Source organism: Crocuta crocuta, unplaced genomic scaffold (genome assembly GCF_008692635.1).
Source record: "Crocuta crocuta isolate KB4526 unplaced genomic scaffold, BGI_CrCroc_1.0 scaffold30, whole genome shotgun sequence".
NCBI lineage: Eukaryota > Metazoa > Chordata > Mammalia > Carnivora > Hyaenidae > Crocuta > Crocuta crocuta.
Genome location: NW_027528345.1, coordinates 2,417,774 through 2,429,517, shown reverse-complemented (window position 1 = coordinate 2,429,517; position 11,744 = coordinate 2,417,774). Strand labels below are relative to the sequence as shown.

General features: G+C 36.5%; 1 protein-coding gene across 1 annotated transcript in view; it reads right to left on the bottom strand.

Annotated features, from left to right (window-relative positions):
* Nucleotides 1-571: 571 nt before the first annotated feature.
* Nucleotides 572-11,744, bottom strand: part of CNTN1 (contactin 1) — a 278,819-nt gene continuing 267,646 nt past the window's right edge. Inside the window, exon 17 of the mRNA XM_077753202.1 lies at nucleotides 572-1,699. Within this exon, the coding sequence (XP_077609328.1) occupies nucleotides 1,620-1,699 (80 nt within the window). The 3' untranslated portion in view covers nucleotides 572-1,619. The remainder of the gene's footprint in view (nucleotides 1,700-11,744) is intronic.

Below are 11,744 nucleotides of genomic sequence, written 5' to 3'. Positions count from 1 at the left end.
TTTCCTTTCAAATTCTTACTCTTTCTTTTTAAAGCTATATCCCCATCTAGGGGCACCTGGGTGGCTCAGTCGTTAAACGTCCAACTTCAGCTCAGATCATGATTTCACTACCTGTGAGTTCAAGCCCCGCATCGGTCTCTGAGCTCACAGCTCAGAGGCTAGAGTCTGCTTCAGATTCTGTGTCTCCCTCTCTCTCTCTCTCTATCCTCTCCTGCTTGCACTGTCTCTCTTTCTCTCAAAAGTAAATAAACATTAAAAAAAATTTAATTAAGAAAATTATATCCTCATCTGATCTTGGTGGTATACTTTCAATTATGATCTATGAAAGGAGATGCCCACAATGATGATTCATGCACATGTCTCTATGATGACATTTATAGGTACATGAGAATCTCAAATACATTTGAAACATCTTATTAAAATGGCAATTGAGCTGGATCCCTAGTCTAAATTCTAAGAGTTCCATCTGTGACAATAATTGAGACTAGAACATTAAAAAGATTTAAAAAGATGGAAATTAACAACATCTTGAGCCAGAGACTTTTATTCCTTTATGATGACTAGTGAATTATTTTAAAAAAGGCACTATGTATATATTTAAGAGTCATATCCACATCCCTCAAAACTTTCCTGAAAGTTCTTCCAACAGATGGGGTTGCTTGAGTTACTAAAAGAGAAGTTTATATAATACCCTATACCTAAAAATAAACCTGTTGAAGAGCAAAAGTATTTCTGGTAAAGAGACAAGAATTTTAAGCATGTCTTTTTGACCAAAGGGGGAAAAAATGAAAGCATTTTCAAACAATGAAATTTAAGCACTTCCAGAAAGAATTATATACACTTCATTTTAACCCTTCACTTCTTCTCAAGTCCTTCCAGTCACAGTCTCAAATTTCCTGCCCAAATTAAAGATCCAAGAAGGTTGATGGGAGGAGTTAATACAATTAAATACACATGCATGCTGCTAATGGCTTGGTATCTTCCCGTAAGCCTTGCTACTGAGAGGAAAATTTTCTCCGCATGCTGTCCATTTTCACTAACCAATCCCAGGAACTGTTCCAAAAACCCTAAAGAGCCATGGACAGTGTTGAGTTGTTTATTGCCGCTTTTCATCCACTCTTGCCAAGGAATATACACATGGCACCAGGATACAAAGACCACTGGAGTAATGCCCCTTAGCCTGCATCCTAATTAAAAGGACACCTTAGTGAATTTGACAACAACACTGTTCATTACCTGCTTGGCAAAATCAAACAGTCCTTTCAGTAGCAATACTCCTGTATTATAATTCACCAGTTCTTCATTTTTTTTTTTTCAGATTATGAGCTAATTTCTGAGATATGGAATTTCAATGAAAAACAGGACATAAAAACACAAAAATTTCACTAGGTTAGTTCACTAGCCATTTTTCATATTAGTGAAGCTATATAATTATGTTTTTAAATATCTTCCTGCTCAAAAGTATGTTTAGAAGTTTCAAAGGGGCAAAATCCTCTAAGATCTAGATTGGAATGGAAAACTGCAGAGGCTACAAAATTGAGTTAATTAGTAAAATCTAGAATAATATGTTAAAAAAAAGGAAAAAAAAAGGCTTTCACACAAATGGTGAGTGTCAACGATCACCAGGTTGGAGGCAGGCTGGCACAGACGGGGAGAAAAGGATCCACCATGTTTTTCTCTCCATCTTTTCTGTTTTTACCTGCAAGAGGAAAGATCAAGGCTGAAGGGACAGTGTGAATGCCCGCTGAGGGGCAGGAAGCCATGTACTTTGGGCTTTTGTCATGAGTCCTTGATGGATAAGTTGAACTAATGAGCAAAGAAAATCATCTTCTCTGAGGCACTGGAGATGGGAGTCTAAAAGAGAGAAGGCTAAAGTGACAAGCTTTGGCCCAATCAAACCTCCCTCCCCCAGTAACAGTGACTGACTTTCTGGAGAACAAGAGCTCTACCTGGATCCCGTCCCTACCCCCCGTTAGCAAACAAACAAGCAAAAACTCTTAGAACCTTTGTAATTTAATTCCAGAAGTGCAAGTCTACTTGTTAAAACATGTGCTTGAAGGGTTCTACTAAGAAAAAAATACTGAGGGTGAATTCAGCAATGCTTCTAAAAAGCTAATCAGTGTTTGGCACTGTTTATTATGGGAATTTATATTTCGAGATATATGGTATTAATTTTTTATGTCTACATATACATTAATAGCAAAGGGGGAGGAAATAAAGGGAGATATTTATAAAACATCACCATGGTCATTGTGTGAACTATAAGTATTATTATTGTCTTCCATAAACATGCATTCTGAGGCTTATAGTGATTAACTGACTAGCCTAAGACCACAGCTTAGTCAGTAGGTGAAGTGGCTTTCGAAGGTATATTTGTCTCATGTAGCTTCATGAGACAAATCATCAGCGCAGAACCTGATGCAGGGCTCAAATTAATGAAGTATGAGATCATGATCTTAGCCAAGATCAAGAGTTGGGCGCTCAACTGACAGAGCTACCCAGGTGCCTCACAGCATATAGATCTTTTAATGATTGTATGCATGTATTTGCTATATTACTAGAGAAAATCATGTAATTTATAGGATGACCAGCCACCTCTTTCCCCTATCAAAGTATACTTTGATTATTGGAATCAGACCACTTTACAACCACTATTATCTCCCTGGAGGTAACTATTTAAGTATGAGAAATAATATCTAAGAAAACTTGCTTCTGCTGACTGCTTATTGCAAATTTTATCCTTATGATAAATGGTAACAGAGGACACAAAACTTACTTACTATTTTAAACACATGAGATTTCTATGTCTTTTCAGCGAGAACTGAAAGTACTAATTTTGGATACATTCTATGCACACACCAGTCTCCTCACCCTCTGGCCTTTAAATAAAGTTTTGGTAGAACTTGTTATATTACCAGAGTTTGCTTTTCTGAAACCTAAGGTTTTATGTCTGATAAGACGGGACTCTGTACAGTCACACAGCAAGCCTCCCTAAACTGCTGAAGAGATTGTCATTTCCTTGATTTAGGCACCTTGGCTACCAGCTGACTCAGGAACATATCAGATGGCGGTCTTCCACGTTCTTTACAACATCCACATTAGACAGATCTGACATACTCCTGTCAGTAATGGTCCCTTTTTCCTGGAGAAATTCACAGGAACATGCGAAGTTGCTCAAGCTCTGGTTGTTGATAGCCAGTAACATGGGAGGGAGCTGAAGTTCAGAGGTATGTTCTTCAGTGTGATGGACCGTAGACCATTCAGGGACACTCATCTTGGCATGGCACAAGTTACTTGCTACTCATAGGTTTCTGCACTCGTTCTTTTCTAAAATTAAGTGGATTCAAGGTTGCCGCTGCAACAGGCTAACTCTTAGCTCACGTGCATCATCCCAGTGCACTTTCAAAAAAGGAGATGGTGCTCCAACACTGCCCTGGAAATTCATGTAAACCACAGCCAGCTTCCTCGCCTCCTCTCATGTCCTTAGAGTAACCATTACTGATGGCTAATAGTGGACAATTAGAAATTAAAATAGTGTTTTACTTTTTAGGGAAAAAAAGCCTTGGGATTCATGGCAGAATAGGCATTGACTTATAAGTGTACTGGGCAGTCAAATATTTTAAAGGAAAAGTGAAGTAGCAGAGGAAAGACAGAAGTCACTGCTGTGCTGATGTAATGATAAGTCAGAAGTCAAACTTAGATAACACATGGGGTGTTTAGTCACACAAGTATAGGAACCTGTAGTTACCTTTAGGGAGGAAGTGGAGAGGGTGCAAAATATGGTTGCATCATAGTTCAAATCCACAGCTAGATTTATAGGATATCAAGAGAGAGTCTACAGAGTCAGTTACAAAACACTTTTCACATTTGTTTCTCTCTCTTTGAGTGTATCTTAATTAACCCCAGTGATGATGGCAGTATAAGGACTTGTGTGATAGGAATTCAAAAGGACTAGAATCTCTTTTCTGCAACTTGTTTATTTTTATTTTTATTTTTTAGAGAGAAAGAGAGCACAAGCAGAGGAGAGAGGCAGAGAGAGAGAGAGAGAGAGAGAGAATATTAAGCAGGTGCCATGCATGGAGCTCAACACAGGGCTCACGCCCACAACCCTGGGAACTCTGGAGCTGAAATCAAGAGTCAGATGCTCAACCGACTGAGCCACCCAGAAGCCCCTCTTCTCTGCAATTTCTTAAACTGATCATAGGTTTAGAGAGTAAAAGCTTTTTCTGAGTGCCTTTTATTCTCATGCGTTTAAGTGTAAAAAATCTGTGACCTAATCAAGTACTCAGGGGGTGGGCTGGTGAGAGTTGGCTGGTGGCAAAGAGACGTTGGTGGCAGGAAGCCAGTTGCAAAAGGCACCATCAAGAAAGAATCGGATGTTCCAGAACCTTGAAACGACAGTACCACAAAAATATATAAGAAAATTGTTCGGTTTAAATGGGATTTTACACTATTAAGTCTTCCCTTGGTTATAATTTCAGTAATGAAGCTAAGGTGTTTTTGTCTTCTTTTGTTTGACAAAATGAACCGAAAAGAAAAGATTTTAAATTCTAATTTCAAATAACTTAAGATTTTACTCTCCTCTCTAAACTAACTTTGAATTATCATCAGTACCTCGGAGTGGTTTTGGTAGACAATTTAGTTCATTTGATAAAATAAACCAGATGCCAACAGTAAAACAGATGTAAAATAAAAATTGTATAATCTGGTTTTTATATTTTGGGAAGTGAAACATTCAGTGGAGTAAGGTAAGTTGTATAGTAAATTTAGAGCACTAGTATCTGGCCACATTCTGGCTTTATAAGGTGAGAGCTGAAGATTATTTCTTTTCCTTTTCTAAACTCCCTTTGCTTATAAGTTATTGCACTACTACCTCAGCAATTTTAAGATACAACAATAAGATGACATGATAAAATTTATATGATAGTCCTGTAGGCATATACATTATAAAGGAAAACATTGAAATATTTGAATGAATGAATTTTATTTATTTTTAAACAATTTTTAATGCTTATTTTTGAGAGTGAGAGACAGAGCGCAAGTGGGGGGAGAGACAGAGAGAGAAGGAGACACAGAATCTGAAGCAGGGTCCAGGATCCAAGCTGTCAGCATAGAGCCTGACACAGGGCTTGAACTCATGAACCACAAGATCATGACCTGAACCGAAGTTGGAGGTTGACAGAGCCACCCAGGTGCCCCTTGAATTAATTAATTTAAAAACAATTTTTAATGTTTATTCATTTGCAAGAGGCAGAGAGAGAGCATGAGCGGGGGAGGCGCAGCGAGAGAGGGAGACACAGAATCTGAAGCAGGCTCCAGGCTCTGAGTTGTCAGCACACAGCCTAACTCAGGGCTCAAACTCATGAGCTGTGAAATCATGACCTAAGCCGAAGTTGGACACTCAACAGACTGAGCCACCCTGGTGCCCCTAAATGAATGAATGAATTAATTAATTAATTAATTTTAAAGCTAAAGAGCACATTTTAAAATCAAGCTTTAAAGCCATATACTATATTTATTGTTTTTGCTCTTATAATTGTATGACGTTGAGTAGCTAAAAATATGGTGATACATATATGTATATATATACGTATATTAAACTACTATAATTTTCCCTGTTATTAGGCCAGACATAAATTATCATGGGCAAAAATAAAATTGCAAAATCTGCATCAGTTACTTTCTATAGAATAAAATGTCTTATCAATAAAGAGGCCTAATTTTTTATTTTTCCACATTGATTATCTCATTGAATATATCTGGTTATATTGTGTTCCAGCAATGAGCTAGATGTTTGATCTACAGTCAAGCATCTTGGATTCAAATCTTGTTCTTCTATTTAATAGCTATATGACCCTCAGCCTCATTGAGACTCAATTTTCTCATGTGTAAATTGGGGATAACAATAGTATCCATCACTTAAAACAGTGCCTGTTAAGTAATAAGCCCTTAATTAATAAATATTACATATCTTTATATAAGAAATAGATGATATATGGTCAGTAATATGTATCTTAACAACATATGTCTATTATGATATTGTATGTTCTATATTATACATTAAATTATATAACTATATATCTTCATTTTTTATTTTATATTCATAATATAATGTTTTTTTCACAGCATAAAGATTGGAGTTGTAAACATAATATTCTGCCAACATACACTGAAATTATTTTTAAAATATGAACTAACTGCCATTTATTTATGCTCATAAGGACTTTTAGGTATCTCTGATTATCTGTACTGCTATTATAATTTGATATAATTGGCAGATATATTTGGCACCATCGGTAAATACACCAGATGTATAAAACCTACCATTCTGCACTGCAGTGGAGCATATAAAAGTACACATGGCTATTAAGTTCTGTAAAGCTTTCCTCCCTTCTATCCTGAAATCAGAATGAGGGGGAGCAAGTCTGCCGATTATTTTTTAAGGGAGCCATGGGTACAGACAGACTGTGTAGCAAAGAGTAAGGTTCAGTTTGCCAAAAGCTGATCAGTTTGATTATGAGATTAAAAAAAAAGAAGTCAGGAACAATTAGTTAACAAAGAGGAGAAGAAATCCACCAAAAAAACTTCTCATTGGATTCCACTGAGGAATAAGATAAGTAAATTTTCACCAGTGTATGCACTATAGTGTTGTGTACAACTTATGATTGTCACACGGTTCTGTTTTAATTTTTGACTTTGTAAAATGAAGTGTTAAACTAGATCATTTTCAAGACCCATCTTAAAGCTCAGAAGAGTATGACTCATTCTGAATGAAGCACATACTTTGTTGACATATTTGAAAATTTCCTTGAACTTTTATCGACTTACATTGAACTTACACTGAGGAATACAATTTCAAATCGCTGGTGTACTTTATAACTTTAGTAGTATTGAAAAAGTTGTTATTTTTATTAGAGCTTCAAAAAAATTAAACTACTAATGAGTTCTAACTTTGAAGCAATCAAGCTACTTTCTAAATTCTGTATTTATTACAAACAGATACACATTCCAGCTCATTACTTCAGTATCAGCGTGTAACAGTTATGGAGAAGCGTCCCTTAGCAGCTTTTGAATCTGTAGATCTCAATGGAAAGGAGAATGCTTAAGTTCTGCGCAGGCTTTCACTGCGCAGATGTATCACTGTGGTTTAGTGCCAAGTGGGGTCAGGATGCCTCAGAATGGCGCCCAGTCAGTCATTGTTCCAGCCAGTGTGGGCAGCAAGGGCCATTTTCCTGTCTCAGTCCTGTGAGGGCTGAGGAGATGGAATCTTTAGTCTGTCTCTGTGGCAAACTTTCTTGGACAACACAAGTGGAAAATAGAGGCAATTATCCAAGTATCTGAGGTAAATGTGTGTTTTTCTGACCCAAATACTTGAAAAACTACCTCAACTCTTCTCTTTGGTTTGACTATGATTATCTGGACACATTATTATGCCTTTATAAGTGTATCTCTTCACATAAGTGTGTATGGGGGCAGAGGTCAAAAGGTGTGTGTGTATTGGTATGCCTGTCTAACTTGGTATATATGGTACAGGAAACTTTTTGTCTGTTCTTCCTAATTTTATAGAGACTAAATTGATTAATTTCAAAGCCCTATGTAATTTCTTTTAGGCATGTCATGTCTTACTAATTTTGAATACAAACCCACAGTCTCACAGTTAATAATAATTTGAATATAGGATTTCTTAAACACAACGGGAATATTTATGCCAAGTACCACAAAAAAAATCTGGTGATTTAACACCAGAAGTTCCACAAATCTTAACATGACAGCAGACTTTACTAGCCAAGGTCACTGGGTTAGCCATACAAATAGAATTCTAAATAATCCAGGAATTAATGATTCAATATCTTTTTATAGACTGTCTATGGTTTTAACTTTTCCCACAGTGTTTTAAAACCTTAACTCCTATTTATTAGCATGTGCCAGATAATGGGAAGGGAAAGAGAAAAGAGCAGAGCTGTAATCTCTAACCTTTGTTACTTAGTAGCAGCAATTCTAGAACAGACTTGGTCACCTTTCTGACACTACACCAAATTAACTATAGAAAGCTTTAGAGTAAAAGTATTAGCTACATAAGTTTTAGAAATTAACTATAGATTTTATTGATTCATTTTCTTTGGAAGAAACTCTAATACAATGACAAAACTGGACTGATTATTACTATGTAGATGGGTAATACAGGGCAAATCTATCTCAGAGTCGAAATTTACAAAATGAAGGGATAGGAACTGTCTAAATGACTTCTAGGATTAATATTAAATTAAAAATTGTGTTTTCAAATTTGAACATAAATGCAGAGATTTCATGTAGTTACTGTGAAGAGGAAACAAGATGTAATAAATGCATGATTTGACCATAAAAGAACCAATACAACTCTTTATCTTAAAGAAAATGTTTATCTATACCATATTTAAAAATTTTTTGTTTTCATTTATTTTTGAGATGAGAGAGAGCACAAGTGGGGGAGGGACAGAGGGAGAGGGAGACACAGAATCTGAAGCAGGCTCCAGGCTCTGGGCTGTCTGGACAGAACCTGATGCAGGGCTTGAAGCCATGAACCGTGAGATCATGATGTGAGCCAAAATAACCAACTGAACCACCCAGGCACCAGATGCCATATTTTTTTTTTTAAAGAAAGAGTACTAATTAACCTAAAACAACAGTATCTGAGTAAATGCATTAAAACTAATTTTGCCTGGACAGCAAACAGACGTATGCTCTGGATATGAACTCCGCTAATATAAAACAGCTAAGCATTTCCTGTAGAAAAGACCACTAGCCAACCATTGATTTAAAATATAGCAATACTGGGGCACCTGAGTGACTCAGTCAGTTGAGCATCTGACTTTGGCTCAGGCCATGATCTCATAGTTCATGAGTGGGAGCCTCCCGTCAGGCTCTATGCTGACAGCCTGCTCTAGATTCTGTGTCTCCCTCTCTCTCTGCCTCTCCCCTGCTCATGATCTCTCTCTCTCTCTCTCTCTCTCTCTCTCAAAAATAAATAAAAACATTAAAAATAAAATAAAATAAAATATAGCAATATTATTCAGATAAAATGTATACTGACAGTTTCCATCAGGTTATTTATTTGGCTATGTTATCTTAAATTATTCAATGAAGGGCTTAAAAGTGGGTTAGTCATCAGCAAAAATGATCTCCTTAAGAAAGAATCTGGTAACCATGTCATTAGACCAAGTAATAAAAACTTCAATGAATTACATCAAATAAAGATGGCATCTAGCATATCCATTTTCATTCTGAAACTGTACTCTGGCTTTAGGAATAAAGTGAAAAGCTTCACACACACACACACACACACACACACACACACACACACACACTAATCATCTAAATAAAAATTAATTTCAGCTACTCTTTTTTTCAAAGATTTCCAAATTTCATGTAGCAGATGTCAGGGTTTGAGAATCAGACCAAAACAAAACAAAAGTTTCAGATAGTGAAAGTCTTTTTCTTTTGTGTTTAAACTCAGACTTACACTAAGAAATTTTGTTTAATATGGTATTTAAGATGTAAAAATAAAAAGCGTTGGCATCTGAAAAGTATAGTCCCGGTTGCATTTTCTGTTTTGGCAATTTAAGTGGAAAACATTATGTTCAGCTGGGTGTCAGCAAGGTCTTCCTAATAGTTGGTAGCAATGCCAAGAATATTTATAATACAACAGAAATACCATGAAGAGTGGTAAAACACGGATGTCAAAGCCTAATTTCTTGCTATTGTGACCTAATTTTATGGTCCAGTTTTGAATGTTGCCCAAAAGTACACTCATGAAAGAGAATTGAGGTTTGGCAAGCTGCATAAATATTCCCACAAGTGCTGCTAAATAAATCCTGAAAAACCTTTCCCTCTGAAGGACACTCTTTTAGTTGAAGAGCTTCGGCTCTCCAGAAATGTCTTTCATTAAAGGACATTCATACAGGGCTCCTCATTTGTGTCAAAGCTTGTTTGATGAAGCAACCTGAAATACATTTTTATGGCACCTAAGAAGTAAAACATTTCTTATAACAAGGACATCTGTATCAATTCTCTTAGTTCAGGCTTTTATTAAGAGGTCTAAAAGCATTTGAAGTTTAATAACTGATTCTTTTTTCTGTAACTAAGAATAGTTTTAAACTATAAAGTTTTTTTTTAATATTAAGCAACTTATATTTGTTGAGTTCTAAATCCCTTTGGCTATCCTATACACCTATCTGTTTGAAAAGGTTAATTCTGAAGTTACCTCCTTCACTGATACAATATTATTTTAAACTGAGTTTATATATGCTTGCTTGGTAGAAAAAAAGCTTTCACTAAAATCTTCTATAAACAAATTTAAATATCATAATACCAAGAATGGTATTATAATGTCTTGTAAGGTTACCTTAATTTTTATATTAGTGCTCTAGTTGGGGGAATGTTTCATCATATTTGGTTTTTGTTTTTTCTTTACTGCTGACACATAGTCAGATTGAGTGGTTCTGTGATTAACCGTAGAGTTTTTGAAGGTAAACTACCTTAGTGGGACTTAAGATTTAAGTCCAGTTGTGCTAAAATGATGATGAGGGTGAGGGGAAAAACTCATGGATTAGTTCTTTTCCCCATCTGGGCTGCTCTCCTCCATTCCCATGCCACTCCTGGCCTTCTGTGCCTTTTGGCAAAAGATTAATACCATTTTTCAACTGTCTTCTGACTGACTTCTATTTAGTTTGCATAGGACACACTGGAGGAAAAGAGGACCTTACTATTTTATGAAACACATTTCTAAAATAATTTATCCCCCACATACAGTTGATAAACAAAACAGGATTACGTGCAAACTATTTTCCATGTATATTCCAGAACAATGATTTCCAAATACCAGAGACCATGTTATTACAACCATCTTGGAACATTATTGACAATAGAGTTTGGCTAGCCCAAGCCAGGTTTGAACATTTGGTCACTTCGATTTGCTGTATTAATTTGATGTCCCACATAATAAAAATCAAAAATATATTTATTTCAAGGAAAGACAGAAATGCATAGAGGGGAAAAAGAATGAAGAGGGATTTGGGGGAAGAAAGCAGAAAACACACACTGTCCTCTGTTGCTTTTCAGTAATTCAGCTCTGGTCCCAAATCTGCAAGCCCCACTCACTTTTTTCTAGGTCTGGAGGCTAACTGGACACACTTCCTTAGAAGGTAGTTTGTGGCCATCACTTGTTCAAACATTACCTCTGAGTGTACCATACTCCACTTCTTCTAAAATTATACTGTCCTCGAAACAAAGAGCCCACAGGTACTTATTTTCTGTATACTTTCTGTATATTTTCACTGTACCATATGTTCAGTGATTTTTAAAACTTCCTGTTTTGAGATACTTGTAGATTCACATGTATTTGTGAAAAATAATGCCAGGAGATACTGTATCTCCTTTGTTCATCCCTCACCATATCACTAAAGTATAATAGCACAACCAGAAAATTTACTTTGCTATAATTCGTCAACCTTAGCCAGATTTCACCAGGTTTTTTTTTTTTTTTAATTTATTTCTGAGAGAGAGACAGCATGAACAGGGGAGGGTCAAAGAGAGAGAGAGAGAGACAGAATCCGAAGCAGGCTCCAGGCTCTGAGCTAGCTGTCAGCACAGAGCCCGACGCAGGGCTCAAACCCACGAACTGTGAAATCATGACCTGAGCCAAAGTCGGACGCCCAACCGACTGAGCCACCCAGGCGCCCCCAGATTTCACTAGTTTTACAGCCCTC